Source organism: Zootoca vivipara, chromosome Z2 (assembly GCF_965207765.1).
Source record: "Zootoca vivipara chromosome Z2, rZooViv2.hap1.1, whole genome shotgun sequence".
NCBI lineage: Eukaryota > Metazoa > Chordata > Lepidosauria > Squamata > Lacertidae > Zootoca > Zootoca vivipara.
Window position 1 is genome coordinate 1,316,779 of NC_142585.1, and position 15,821 is coordinate 1,332,599.

The window sequence follows — 15,821 nt, forward strand, 5'->3', positions numbered from 1 at the left end:
GAGGAGGAGGAAGAGGATAAAGATAGTAATAAAATACCCATCCAAGACTAAATTAGATCTTGTAATAGAATTTGAACATGGCACTCAAGGTGTTGTCATGGAATGTAAATGGATTAAATGATAAGAAGAAAAGAAATAAGATTGAACATATTTTGAAGAAAAGGAGTCTGGATGTGATTTGTTTGCAAGAAACTCATGTAGCGAAGAAACATAGTCATATTTTAATCAATAAAGGATTAGGAAAAGAGTTTATAAATTCAATTGCTAATAAAAAGAGAGGAGTAGTCTTTTATGTGAAAGAGAAATTGGATCCGAAATTGATCTCGAGAGACGAAGAGGGAAGAGTGATCGTTGTACAGATAACATTTTATGGAGAAAAAATGTTTTTGGTTGGAATTTACGCACCGAATGAAAACAAGGCAGAATTTTTTAAGAAGTTGGAGGAAGATTTAATGGAATACATGGATCAAAAGATTATCTTGTTAGGTGATTTTAATGGAGTGGCGATACCTGAATTGGACAGAACAAAAAAGAGGAAGCATGATGGAAAATTACCTAAATCGTTCTTTGAACTTACGGAAAATCTGGGGCTAGTAGATGTATGGAGAGTGAAACACCCGACGACGAAACAATTTACCTTTTTTTCAGAACCAAACCAAAGTTCGGGAAGAATTGATCATATGTGGATTTCTAAAGAATTAGTACCCAGGACAACAAAAAGTGAAATAACGCCACGGACATTGTCGGACCACAATCCAGTATTCTTGGAGATGAGAGGGAAAGAACAGAATTCCTTTAGATGGAGAATGAATGAAGAAGTGTTGGAAAATAAAGAAACTGTGGAAAAAGCAAAAGAAATCTTGAAGGATTATTTCCATTGGAACTTGCATAAAGAAACTGGAATAGATATAGTCTGGGATGCAAGTAAAGCAGTAATGAGAGGCTATTTAATACAAAAAAAATAGTTATTTAAAGAAAAATAAAGAAAAGAAGAAAGAAGAAATTCTGAGACACCTCATGGAGAATGAGAAGAGGCTGATCGACAAACCGTACGATCAGCAAATTAAGAATAATATAAAGATGTTGCAAACACAATTCTCCATGTTGGTGAATCAGGAAATAGAGTGGAAGATAAAGCAGATGAAACAAAAGAATTTTGAATCGGCAAATAAAACAGGGAAATGGTTGGCCTGGCAACTGAGGAAAAGACAAAATCAAAACATAATAAACAAAATTAAAGTTCAGGAAGAAATAATTGAAGACCCAAAAGAAATCAGAAGGGCCTTTCAAAATTATTATAAAAACCTGTATAGTAAAGGAAAAGAAGATGCTAGAAAGATAAATGAATATTTGGAGAAACATAAGTTAAAGCAAATTATGGAAAAAGAGAAGAATATATTGAATGCCTCAATAACTGCACAAGAAATCCAGAATGCGATAAAGAAGATGAAGCAAGGAAAAGCGCCAGGACCGGATGGACTATTGGCAAAATATTATAAAGTACTGAATGGACAGTTGATCCCTGTATTAGTGGAAGTAATGAATAACATACTTCAAGGAGGAAAGACCCCAAACACATGGAAAGAAGCTTATATAACTTTGATACCGAAGCAAGGTTCAGATGGTTTAGATGTAAAAAACTACAGACCAATTTCATTATTGAATAATGACTATAAGCTTTTTGCAGACATAATGGCAACAAGATTGAAAGAGATCTTGAAGGACTTGATCCATAAAGACCAAGCAGGTTTTCTACCTAACCGACAATTAAAAGATAATGTAAGACATATTATAGACGTGATAGAATTCTTGGAGGTTAGGATAGATAAACCTGCGGCGCTGATGTTCATTGATGCAGAGAAAGCTTTTGATAATATATCTTGGCATTTTATGAAAAAGAACCTGGAAAAGATGAAGGTAGGGGGATGTTTCCTGAATGGGATTGAAGCAATATATTCGGAACAAAGAGCAAAATTGATAGTAAATAATATTTTGACAGATGAATTTGAAATCACAAAGGGGACCAGACAGGGATGCCCGCTGTCCCCGTTATTGTTCATTACGGTCTTGGAAGTGCTACTAAACAGAATTAGAGAAAAACAATCCATCAAAGGAATTAAATTAGGTGCGAAAGAATTCAAACTGAAAGCATTTGCAGATGATGTAGTTGTAACTTTAGAGAACCCCAAAGAAAGTGTTGCTGAAGTGATAGAAGTGATTGAAGAATTTGGACAATTGGCAGGATTTAAAATGAATAAACAAAAGACGAAAATGATGATAAAAAATTTTGGTAAAGAAGAGAAGGAAGATTTGCAGCAAAGATATGGTATTGCGATCGTAAAAAAGGTACAATACCTTGGAATATGGATGACAACCAAAAATATAAATTTGTTTAATGATAATTATGAATTGGTATGGAAAGAAATAAAGAAAGATTTAGAGATATGGAATAGGAGGAAGTTGTCATTCCTCGGTAGAATTGCAGCTGTAAAGATGAACGTATTGCCCAAAATGTTATTCTTGTTTCAAACAATACCTATTATAAAGGGGACAAGACAATTCAAGGAATGGCAAAAAGATTTACAAAGATTTGTCTGGCAGGGGAAGAAACCAAGAATAAAATATAAAATATTGGTAGACAAGACCGAAAGAGGCGGATTCTCCATGCCAGACTTGAAATTATACTTTGAAGCGTCATGTCTCTGTTGGATAAAAGAATGGATAACATTGGAAAATACGGACTTGTTGGACTTGGAGGGATTTGACAACAGAGCAGGTTGGCATTCATATCTATGGTATGATAAGAAAAAAACCCATAAAGGATTTACGAACCATGTTATAAGAAGATCGTTATTTGAAGTATGGGAAAGAAATAAAGCCTTGTTAGAGACCAAGACGCCATGGTGGATCTCACCAATGGAAGTGATTATAGTGAAAAAAGTGAATATGGAAGGTGAGAGACCAACATATGAAAATTTTCTAAGACAATCGGAACAAGGTTGGAAACTGAAACCGTATGAAGAGGTGAAAGTATATTTGACGAGTTGGTTGCAATATCATCAAATTAATGATGTATTTGTGCAAGATAAAAAAAATTGGTTTTGAGGAGAGAAGGTCCAAATTTCAAACAGAGTTGCTAGGGGGCAGAGTGAAATTGTTGTCCAAAATGTATAACTTGCTGGTAGAGTGGTATACTAAAGATGAGTTGACGAAAGAGGTAATGATAAAATGGGCTAAGGATTTTGGGCATAATATTGAATATGATGCGTGGTTGAAATTATGGAACCAAACAATAAAATTTACAGCATGTACTGCTTTGAAAGAGAATGTTTGGAAGATGATGTATAGATGGCACTTAACTCCAGTGAAATTAGCGAAAATGTATAGAATGAGTAATAGAATGTGCTGGAAATGTAATGAAAAGGAAGGGGACTTTTATCATATGTGGTGGAAATGTGAAAAGGTTAAAGGATATTGGGAAATGATATATAACGAACTGAAAAAGATATTTAAATATACTTTTCCCAAAAGACCAAAGGCCTTTCTGTTAGGACTGATAGGCCAAGAGATAACAAGGGAGGATAGTACCCTTTTCTTATATGCGACAACCGCGGCGAGGACATTATTAGCCCAAAAATGGAAAACCCAGGACTTACCGACAATTGGAGACTGGCAGACAAAGATGATTGAATATGCAGAATTAGCGAGACTGACTAGCAGGATTCGAAACCAGAGGGAGACAAGGTTTCTAAGGGATTGGAGTAAATTTGTGGACTATATGGAAATGAACTGTAAAGGTTTAAAGACACTTGCAGGCGTGAAATAAATCCTACGAATTGACCCTAAAGATTAGATACAAAGGAACTGCGAGATAAGAACTGATTAGAAAACCATTTGAGGGGAGGGAGGGAAGTCAAGCTCGGCGGAGCATGTTTTTTTGGGATGTTTGTATTTTTGAATGTTTGTTTATGTGTTTGTTTGTCTTGTATAATGTTTTAAATGTGTTTATTTTGGAAAATTTAATAAATAATTATTAAAAAAAAAAAAAGAGAGAAGTGACTAGTGGGGTGCCACAGGGTTCTGTCTTGGGCCCAGTCTTATTCAACATCTTTATCAATGACTTGGATGATGGGCTTGAGGGCATCCTGAGCAAGTTTGCAGATGACACCAAATTGGGAGGGGTGGCTAATACCCCAGAGGACAGGGTCACACTTGAAAATGACCTTAACAGATTAGACAACTGGGCCAAAGCAAACAAGATGAATTTTAACAGGGAGAAATGTAAAGTACTCCACTTGGGCAATAAAAAATAAAAAATGAAAGGCACAAATACAGGATGGGAGACACCTGGCTTGAGAGCAGTACATGTGAAAAGGATCTAGGAGTCTTGATGTAATTCTGGGCTGCATCAATAGACGCATAGCATCTAGATCAAGGGAAGTAATAGTACCACTGTATTCTGCTCTGGTCAGACCTCACCTGGGTACTGTGTCCAGTTCTGGGCACCACAGTTCAAGAAGGATATTGACAAGCTGGAACGTGTCCAGAGGAGGGCAACCAAAATGGTCAAAGGCCTGGAAACGATGCCTTATGAGGAACGGCTTAGGGAGCTGGGTATATTTAGCCTGGAGAAGAGAAGGTTAGGGGGTGATATGATAGCCATGTTCAAATATATAAAAGGATGTCATATAGAGGAGGGAGAAAGGTTGTTTTCTGCTGCTCCAGAGAAGCAGACATGGAGCAATGGATTCAAACTACAAGAAAGAAGATTCCACCTAAACATTAGGAAGAACTTCCTGACAGTAAGAGCTGTTCAACAGTGGAATTTGCTGCCAAGGAGTGTGGTGGAGTCTCCTTCTTTGGAGGTCTTTAAGCAGAGGCTTGACAGCCATCTGTCAGGAATGCTTTGATGGTGTTTCCTGCTTGGCAGGGAGTTGGAATGGATGGCCCTTGTGGTCTCTTCCAACTCTATGATTCTATCATTCTATGATTTTTCTGTCACGCTGCAGTCATACACGGCAGGCCACATCTCAATTTTGGGAATGTGCTCCATCAAGGTACAATTCAGAGCCAGGACAGCCGTACTGAAGCTTGTGATTGTTAAGGATAACCGCCCCACTCTGTTGGGGACGGACTGGTTTCCAGCATTGGGACTGGGGATCTGGGGGCTTAATTCTGTTACAGTTACTAATGAAAAATTTGATGTATTGTACCGGGAGTTTGCAATGTTTTTTGATGGATCCCTGGGGTGTTACAAGGGGGCCCCTATTGATTTTGCCCTTGATCCAAGTATTGCTCCCATCCGGCTTAAGCCCAGGCGAGTTCCTTTCGCCCTTAAGCCAAAAATTGATGCTGAATTAGATAAACTTGTAGCCCAAGGATTTTACAACCTGTTGAATTCATCAGATGGGAGACCCCGATTGTCACGCCCTTGAAGGCAAACGGGGAAGTGTTCCTATGCACAGATTACAAGTGTACAATTAACAATGCGTTACGGGGCAACTCATACCCCATTCTGGTAGTTTCTCCATTGTTAGCCATGTTATTTGGGGGCACGGTATTTGCAAAGCTTGACTTGGCTCAGGCATACCCACAACTGCCAGTGGCAGAGCACTCTGCTGAGGCTCAGACCATCGTCACCCACAGGGGCACATTTAGCGTAAAAAGGCTCCAGTTTGGGGGTTGGTGTGGCACCGGGAATCTTTCAGGGGCTTATGGAGTGCCTCTTATGGGGGCTTCCCGGGGGTCTTGCCCTATTTTGATGATGTTCTTATCACTGGGGGAAATGCTCAGGACCTGCTTGGGCGTGCCCGTGCTGTTTTAATCAGATTGCAGGATGCGGGGTTTAAGCTTAAAAAGAAGAAGTACGTTTTCGGGGTGCCCAAAGTCAATTTTTTGAGAAATGGGTACGAACGTGCACCTCGTGTCAGGAGGTGAGACCTGATGTACCAAGGGCACCAGTCCACTGGTGGGAGCAGGCATGGACTCCCTGGAGCCATCTGCACATTGACTTTGCGGGACCCCACCAAGGGAAAGTATTCCTGGTAGTAGTGGATGCCTACTCAAAGTGGTTGGAAGTGGCAGTAGTTCCCAGCATGACCTCCACTGCGGTCATTTGGGTGTTGAGGCAGCTGTTCACAGCCCACAGTCTGCCAGAGACTATCCTGTCGGACAATGGAATGGCCTTTGTGTCTCAGGAATTTAAGGCATTTCTGGCAGACAACTTCAATAGGGGGGCAACGTCAGTCCCATTCCACCCATCGTCTAATGGACAGGCAGAGTGGACGGTACGGATGGCAAAAGAGGCTATCACTTGCCTGCTGGAGGGGAACTGGGCCCAACCTAGAGGAAATACTGCCTGGCATTGATTCTCTGCAGCCTCCTACCCAGGCCCCTTCCAGCGATTTGGAAATGCCTCCACCAGAAGGTAGCAGCATTCCTGCATCCTCAGAGATGCTGCCCCCATCCAGGGACGTGTCTCCACCGCCCATCCTGCCTGCAACACCACCGTCACCCCAATTTCTGGTGCAGCAGACTCCAGCCACTCCTGTTCCTAGGAGGTCCCAGTGGAAACGCCAGCCACCTAATAACTTGAGGGACTTTGAGTGCTTTGCGCACTAGGAGGGAAGGAGTGTTATGTATTGGTTTAATTTGTGTACATGAGTTCCTCTGCTACTCCTGTAACTACCTTTCCCGCTCCAGGGTGACAGTTGCTATTGGTTAACTGGTTAGCACAATTTGGATCCTCACTCTGATAGGGTCCCACCAAAATCTAAATGTATCCTTTGCCCAACCCCTGCTCCTGAGAGTATAAAAGGAGCTCACCCTTTCCCTCCAGTTAGTCAAGATTCCTACTGCAATAAAGAAGATTGTTCTTGTTATACTTGACTCCTAGCATTTCCTTGCTAGTATGCTGACTTCACGAAGAGCTGAAATCGCACTCATGACATAACAGCTTGGTATTTACCCTGAGTTTTCTCACCTCTGGTTTAGCATCCTATCTCTTTTCATGTTCAGCACCCTGTAGCCCAGCGGTCAGCAAACTTTTTCAGCAGGGGGCCAGTCCACTGTCCCTCAGACGTTGTGGGGGGCCGGACTATATATTTTTTTTTGGGGGGGGGAAATGAACGAATTCCTATGCCCCACAAATAACCCAGAAATGCATTTTAAATAAAAGGACACATGCTACTCATGTAACACCAGGCAGGCCCCACAAATAACCCAGAGATGCATTTTAAATAAAAGGACACATTCTACTCATGTAAAAACATGCTGATTCCTGGACCATCTGCGGGCTGGATTTAGAAGGCGATTGGGCCGCATCCGACCCCGGTCCTTAGTTTGGGGACCCCTGCTGTAGCCTTTGTGATCTTGCCTTGAGGGAGCTTGTCTCCTCCTGCCTCAGGGAATTGCCTTTCTCCCCAAGGATCTTTTTTTAATATAAAAAAATTCTGAGCAGGGTGGGGTTGACTAAAACTTGTCTTTAGTAGTAACCCATGTGCATAGATATTAAGGTGCCAGGTATAGTTTGCAGCTTCACACCACTCTGGTATTTTTTATTTATTTTTTACATTTATATCCCACCTTTTCCTCCAGTGAGCTCAAGGTGGTGCACATGATTCTCCCCATTTCAACCTCACAAAAATCCTGTGAGGTAGGCCATGCTGGAGAAAAGAAATTCATTTCCTTCTCTTGTGTTTGCAGTTAATGCATGTTTTACTTTAAACTACAAGATGACACAGATTGTTTAAGCACTTATGTGTAGTCTTTGCTTTGTCTAAGTTAACCCCACCCCTAAACGATGAGCCGTGTTTTGTTTGTTGTTCTCTCCCAACTTGTTGAGACAATATGTCTGTTACTTTCTCTCCCTCATCTACACGCATCCAGTAAATATTTGCAGCATGAATAAAGCCTTTGTACGCCAGAAACTGTGCGATCTTTTCAACGCAATTCACCCAAGGTGCAAGGTCTGTTAACAGGTTAGACTAAGAGATGGGTACTAGCCCAAGGTCCCCCAGTGAGCTGCATGGTTTTGGGATTTGAACCCTCCTTTCCCAGGTTTTAGCCTGACACTCTAACCATTGTGCAACATTGGCTCTTAACTTTTGAACTTTGGACCCAAAACTTTCCCTCCTGATTTCTCTTTAACCGAGTGAAGAATTGCCTTCTTGACTTTTAAATCAGTGGAGGAAGGCAGGGCTGTTGGAGAGTAGATGGATGCAACCGACAGCCAAGGGATGGGCAGCCTTCAGCCATGTGCAATAACAGAGAGAATGGTGGGGGAAAGAGAGTAACTTGTTTGGAGCACTGGGGTGTTATGGGCACACCCCTGCTTTTACCTGAGAGCCAGTGGTGGCATAGTGGTTAGCATATCAGATTAGGACCTGGGAGACCAGGGTTCAAATTCCCACTTGGCCACATGAAGCTGACTGGGTGGTCTTGAGTTGTGGAGATTAAATGAAGAAGGGGGAACCACGTAAACCACATTGAGCTCCCTGGATATAAAGTTGAACTATGGATGGATGGAGGGTTCTTGCCACCTCCGCCTCCTTCAAGGGCCACTGCTGCTGTACCCTCAACTCCGTTGATCTGTGTTTGTCTCCTATGCCCAGGGGAAAATGACTGGGAAGTCTGGGGCCAGTTCGTCTGCCGGCCTAGATGATGAGGGCCAGCCTCGTAAGACGACCACAGCAGCAAGAGCCAGATGGGAGACAAGCAAGAAGGATAAGCATCGCTGAGTACCGAAGGTGATGCCCAGGGGGAGCTGCAGCCCACCATCACTGTGAATAAAAGCACCTTTGGACCTCAGTCACCCCTGGCTCCTTCTCTTTGGGGGTGCTGCTGGAGTGTTGGGTGGAATGGGGAGCTGCCCTTTGAAGCAAAGCATGGATTGCAGCTGCATTGTCTGTTGAACCCGTTTTGCATTCAGAGATGGAGCCCTGTTATGTGTTGTTGTTGTTTTTTTAAAAAAAGGCTGATGTCACCAGGGAGCCTTCTGATTGGAGGCTCCAAAGTGAAGCTGCTGCAGAAAGTGGATTTGCCAGAACACAGTGGAAACTCCTGGCAAAAGGCACCATTGCAGGCAGGCAGGAAGTTGCGAGGGCCTGGGCTGGCTCATCTGCTCCCTCCTGCCCTGTATGCATGCCTGCGGTCCAGCCTGGCAGCATCTGCATCCTTGGCAAACATTCAATGGTGGTCCTTTCCTTGGTGGCCTAAGATACAGGGGTGGCTGGTCTCTCAGAGCCAGGGTGGCACTGCCCTGCCATTCAGCCTGCCTTCAGCCAGGCCCCAACTGCCTGCTCTCTCACTTGTAACTGGTCCAGCCAATGGGTGGCACTGCCCGCCAGTTCCTTCCTACTTGGTCCCAGTGCTGCCCTTGCAGAACCTCAGGCGTGAGCAGGATGGGGGGGGGGACTGGAAGTAGTTGGCTCTGGCTCCATTTGCTGCTTGGGCTCCCTGCCTTTTGCCACACCAGGTCATCAGGAAAGACATGTAGATACCGTAGATGTTGGAGGCTTATGGCATGAGTGTATTGCCAGGCCTATGAACGGCCAACCAGAAGCCTGTGGGACATCTGCAAGCAGCACCCAAGCACTCTCCCTTCCTGAGGTTCCCAGCAACTGGTATACAGAAGCATTGTTGCCTCCAACAGGGGTGACAGGCTGAGCTGAGCCACCCATGAGGCAAGCAGAGTGCCTGCCTCAGACAACAGAAGCACAAGAGAGGCTTTTCCTGTGTGCTGTGTTGGCACTTGGTTTCTCTTCCTGGCATTAGGGAAGACAAGTGGCAATGCCACCTGCTAGGATACCTCCCCTCTCAGGTGGAGAAGTCAAGCAGCAGAACTTTGCTGAACGCCCTGGCGCTCTGCAAATTCAGAGAGAGCCAGGGCATTCTGGCAGTGGAACTGGGGTGTAAGGGCATAGCAGGGGGCAGGAATTCCCATTTCACCTTAGGTGGTGAAATGAGATAGGCTGCCCCTGGTAGCAGAGCAGAGCCATTATGGCTAGTAGCCCTCAGTAGCCTTCTCCATGAATTTGTCCATTCCTCTTTTAAAGCCATCTGAGTTGGTGACCAACACTGCTGCCTGTGGGAGGGAGTTCTGTAGGTTACGTATGCACTGTGGGAGACAAGGTGGGAGACAAAGCTGCGTTAGGGTGTGAAACCCAACCAAAGCAGGAGTTCTGCTGGATTTCTGTCCCTATTTTGGGAAAAACAAGGGTGTATGTACTGATTCATGATGCCCAAAGAGGGGAGCTTAGATCCAGTGAAGAAGTTCAAAATGGAAATCAACTGCCAAGCTGATCTGGTTTTTTTAAGGAGACTAGCCCTGGTTACAAAACAAGGTCCCAAATAATGTTTTCACAGTGTGAGAAGCAGAGGAGAATAATAAAAAAGGATTTAAATAGCTCTTTTTAAACACTTAAGAGCAAATTTTGAGTTATTTAAATCTCTTCTGACAGCATGTTTGTGTCTGTTCAGGAACCCTGGAAGAATAAAAATGGTTGGTTATATGGAGTTCATAAAACTGTAGAATTGGACGGACTACGAGGGTCATCTAGTCCAACTCCCTGCAAATCAGGAATCTTTTGCCCAACATGGGGCTTGAACCAGTTATTTGTGCATATGGATGCATGCTTGGGATTTCATTGGCTGCTTCCTTTGTCCCCATCTTTAAAAACAGTTGAAAAAATAATAAAAATAGGAAAAGGAAACTCTTGTACAATCTCCACCCCACACTAATGCAGTGTAAGTAATCAGGGCAATACCTGCTGTGAATATTGCACAGCGAGAGAAAAGAGCCAAGCCATCTGCAACCCGGGTGTAAAATAGGCTCACCCTTTGAGCTAGAGGGAATATAGACAAAGACATCAGGGCGTGGAGAGAAAAGGAAGAAGGAAGAGTCTGAGCACAGTCTATATCACAAGGCAATTCATGATGGCTGCTGCATTAAGGCGCCCTGAACATGTGTGGAGAGGCAGGCTGACGCAATGGTTTGAGTGTTGGACTGACTTGGGAGACTAGGTTTTGAATCCATACTCAGCCATGAAGCTCACTGGGCGACCTTGCGCATAGCCCAGTTCACTGGGGGGCTGTGAGGATAAAATGGGGAAGAAGAGAATCTTGTACACCACCGTGAACTTGTTGGAGGGAAATGTGGCATATAAACACATTAAATTAAAATCAATCAATCAATTAATTGGTTAATGCATGTGTTTCTGCATTGCAGGCAGCTGCTGTGTTGGGGCATTGTGTCTCACTGCAATCTGAATCAGGATAGGCACCTACACCAGTTATCCTAGGGGCAGGCTACAAGGGTCAGGGGTGTGTTAGCAATAAGTCTTGCAATCACACAATGGGTTAACTCAGGGGCACCTGCCAAGGCCCATATCTCTGCAGTTGGGGGTGCTGTGTCAATTCCTGGAGACATAGGAGCAAACTCCTAGAGACTGAGGCATCTTCACCCCCCGCCATAAAATATTTGAGGGGCCCCCAAAGCTGATGGGCATTGCCATTTGAATAGTGTGCGTACACCATGTCATGTGATCAATTTATGCAGGGTGGGACTTACTGTGTCCCCCCCCCAATATTTTAGTCAAGTTGGGCCCCCTACCTGAAACCTCCTGTCCCTCTTTCCCCCTCTTCTTGCTATCACTCACTACTTTTTCACAAGCTATGTTTTACTTAGAGTAGACCCACTGAAATTAATGAACCTCAGTTAATTGGGACGATTAATTTCAGTGTGTCTGCTATGAGAATGAAAAGCATTAAAATCCAGAGAGAGAGAGAATGAGAATATGAATGGGTAACTGGATCAGGAGGTTATGAACATGAGAGGAGAAGAGCCTGCTGGATAAAGGCCAGAGGCCCATCTTGTCCAGCATTCTGCTCTTACAGTGGCCAACCAGATGCCTGTGGGAAACCAGCAAGCAGGACTCAAGCACAAGAGCAACTTTCCCCACTTCTGTGGTTTCCAGCAACTGATATTCAGAAGAATTGCTTCCTCCGACTCCATCCTGGCTTGTGGCCATCAATAGCTCTCTCCTCAGCGAATCTGTCTCTTCCTCTTTTTAATAGCATCCAAGTTTGTGGCCATCACTGCCTCCTGTGGGAGCAAGTTCCGCGGTTTAACTCTTTACTGCGTAGAGAAATTATTTGTTTTATGTGTCCTTAATATTCCCAGATTCAGTTTCATTGGATGTCAGTGAGTTCTAGAGTTATGAGAGAGAAAGGTAAACTTTCCTCCACTTTCCCCATGCCATGCATAATTTTGCAATGTTACCATGTCGCCTCTCACTCACCTTTTCTCTAAACTGTCCCAAACACTGCACAACCTTTCTTCATAGGGGAGTTGCTCCACCCCTTGATCATTTTGTTTGCCCTTTTATGAACCTCTTCTAGCTCTACAATATTCTTTTTGAGGTGAGGTATCAAGAAATGTACACCGTACTCCAAATGCAGATGCATCAAAGATTTGTATAAAGACATTATTATACTGGCAATTTTATTTTCATTTCTTTTCCTAATAATCCCTAGCATGGAATTTGCCTTTTTCACAGCTGCTGCACTCTGGGTCAGCATCTTCACTGAACTCACTCAGGGTAAGCACCTACTTGTGGGTACCTGGCATTCACCTGTAATCCCATTCTTGCATTCAGATGGGGGAATGTTGTTACTTAGGGCACAAGGCTTATGATGTTTCATCACCAACCAATGGTCTTCATAATGTGCAGAAGGGATTATCTATAATAATATCTATATTCTCTCCTGATAATCTTTCTAAAACCCAGGGATCCTCCTCTACTCATGGAATGCCGAAGTGTATTTCTATGCTAAGTGTCAGAATTTTAAAAAGGCCCCCCCCCCGTAATTTTCCTTCTTTTCAGCTGGGTGAGCAAGCCCTTGGGATTTCTGCACAGCAACTGGCTTGTGAACAAGGATTACTGGGTTGATCCTATTGTGGCTTCCTGAGGACTGGAGCAATATTTTCACGTACCCACTACTAAACCCAGTTTCCTTTGTGCACGTGCAGAGTTCTGTCATTATACCACAGCCAGCACAGGGGCTCATTGCCCAAACTAGAAACTGTGACACAAACTGGGTTCAACACAAAAAAGCTGATGTTAGATAGCAGTAGTGCTATGTCCCCGCTCCCCAGTATAATTTACATTTTTAGAATGCTACCAACAGTAAGGAAAGCAATTGCAACCACAGAGCCTAGGGCTTGCTGATCAGAAGGTCAGCAGTTCGAATCCCCGTGACGGGGTGAGCTCCTGTTGCTTGGTCCCTGCTCCTGCCAACCTAGCAGTTGGCAGAAAGCATGTCAAAGTGCAAGTAGGTAAATAGGTATTACTCTGGCGGAAAGGTAAACGGCGTTTCCATGCGATGCTCTGGTTCGCCACATGACCCGGAAGCTGTATGCTGACTCCCTTGGCCAATAAAGCAAGATGAGTGTCGCAACCCCAATGTCATCCACAATGGTCAGGGGTACCTTTACCTTTACTTGTTCATAACATGAATACACCAGTATCAACTGGTTACAAGCTATGAAAACCATGAGTAAAATATTGAGCTCTGTACTGTTTTGTAGGACCCAGCAACCAGATGCACAAATATAGGGTGTTGGACATCTGGCTTGTCAGCAGTACATGTGAAAAGGGTATAGACTACAAGTTTAACATGAGTCAATAGTGTGATGCAGCAGCAAAATAAGCTAACCCAATTCTAGGCTGATTCAACAGAGGTATAGTGTCTTGATCAGGGGAAGTCATAGTCCTGCTCTATCCTGCCTTAGTCAGACCACACTTGGAATACTGTGTCCAATTCTGGGCACCACAATTTAAAAAGGATATTGCCAAGCTTGAACATGTACAGAGGAGGGTGACTAAGATGATCAACTGCCTGGAATCCAACTTTGATGTGAGGGATGCTTGAGAAAGTTGGGTATGTTTTGTTGTTTAGTCGTTTAGTCGTGTCCGACTCTTCGTGACCCCATGGACCATAGCACGCCAGGCACTCCTGTCTTCCACTGCCTCCCGCAGTTTGGTCAAACTCATGTTGGTAGCTTCGAGAACACTGTCCAACCATCTTGTCTTCTGTTGTCCCCTTCTCCTTGTGCCCTCCATCTTTCCCAGCATCAGGGTCTTTTCCAGGGAGTCTTCTCTTCTCATGAGGTGGCCAAAGTATTGGAGCCTCAGCTTCACGATCTGTCCTTCCAGTGAGCGCTCAGGGCTGATTTCCTTCAGAATGGATAGGTTTGAACTTCTTGCAGTCCATGGGACTCTCAAGTGGCTCCTCCAGCACCATAATTCAAAAGCATCAATTCTTCGGCGATCAGCCTTCTTTATGGTCCAGCTCTCACTTCCATACATCACTACTGGGAAAACCATAGCTTTAACTATACGGACCTTTGTTGGCAAGGTAATGTCTCTGCTTTAAGGGTATGTTTAGGCTGGTAAAAAGAAAACAGAGGAGATATGAGACGTGTATTCAAATAGCTGAAGGACTGTCACATGCAAGAGGGCGCAAGCTTGTTTTCTCCTGCTCTGGAGGGTGGGACTTAAACCAGTGGATTCCAGTTACAGGAAAGGAGATTCATCAGGAAGAACTTTATAACAGTAGGAGCTGTTTGACAGTGGAAGGGACTCCCAGAAGAGGTAGTAAGCTCTCCTTCCTAGGAGGTTTTTAAGCAGAGGTTGTGGGGCATCTGTGAGGAATTATTTAGTTGTGATTTCTGCATTGTTGCAGGGAGTTTGACTAGTTGACCCTAGGAGTCGCTTCTAACTCTACATTTCTATGTTTCTGTCATTCTACAGGACTCAGAATTTTGGGGCTGTAGCGGGGGTGAGGGGACGAGGAGAAAGTGACTGAGCTCCATATACAGTATTTGTATCAAATGAGAAATTGGGTCATTTTACGGTATGTATAGTAGTGATGTATGGAAGTGAGATCAGTAGTGATGTATGGAAGTGAGAGCTGGACCATAAAGAAGGCTGATCGCCGAAGAATTGATGCTTTTGAATTATGGTGCTGGAGGAGACTCTTGAGAGTCCCATGGACTGCAAGAAGATCAAACCTATCCATTCTTCAGGAAATCAGCCCTGAGTGCTCCCTGGAAGGACAGATCGTGAAGCTGAGGCTCCAATACTTTGGCCACCTCATGAGAAGAGAAGAATCCTTGGAAAAGACCCTGATGTTGGGAAAGATTGAGGGCACTAGGAGAAGGGGACGACAGAGGACGAGATGGTTGGACAGTGTTCTCGAAGCTACGAACATGAGTTTGACCAAACTGCGGGAGGCAGTGCAAGACAGGAGTGCCTGGCGTGCTATGGTCCATGGGGTCACGAAGAGTCGGACACGACTAAACGACTAAACAACAACAACGGTATGTATACAGGAAACTATTGCAGTAATATACATTGGAGCTAAAAACAGAAAAACAAAGAGTGGACAGAATAACTAATAGGAGGAAGCTAGCCACATGCACATACACATACAAGCGCGCACACGTACGCACGCACGCAGAGTAACATGCACACATGCATAAAAACATACATGCAAAAATAAGGCGCGACTCCTTTAAGAGCTGTCAAGGAATACCACGCTGGAAACTTGGCCCCGCCCCTTTCACCTAAATAGGCGGGGACTAGGCTCTTGACGGGCAGGTAACTTTCCATTCGGACCCACGTGGTTACGCAAGCCTCCTGCCGCAAGGCTCCCCATGCCCCACCCCGCCGCCCGGGATAGGCCAGGAGTCCTCATTCGGCTCCGCCCCTCTGCAGTGTTTGGACAGCGTTGGGAGGTGGGCCACGCCCCTTCTCCTC

The 15,821-nt window shown here is 44.2% G+C and overlaps 1 protein-coding gene across 1 annotated transcript in view; it reads left to right on the plus strand.

Moving 5' to 3' along the window:
• Positions 1-8,798, plus strand: part of CZ2HXorf65 (chromosome Z2 CXorf65 homolog) — a 29,223-nt gene extending 20,425 nt beyond the window's left edge. Inside the window, exon 5 of the mRNA XM_088665408.1 lies at positions 8,613-8,798. Coding sequence (XP_088521534.1) covers positions 8,613-8,738 — 126 coding nt within the window. The 3' untranslated portion in view covers positions 8,739-8,798. The remainder of the gene's footprint in view (positions 1-8,612) is intronic.
• The last annotated feature ends 7,023 nt before the right edge of the window (positions 8,799-15,821 follow it).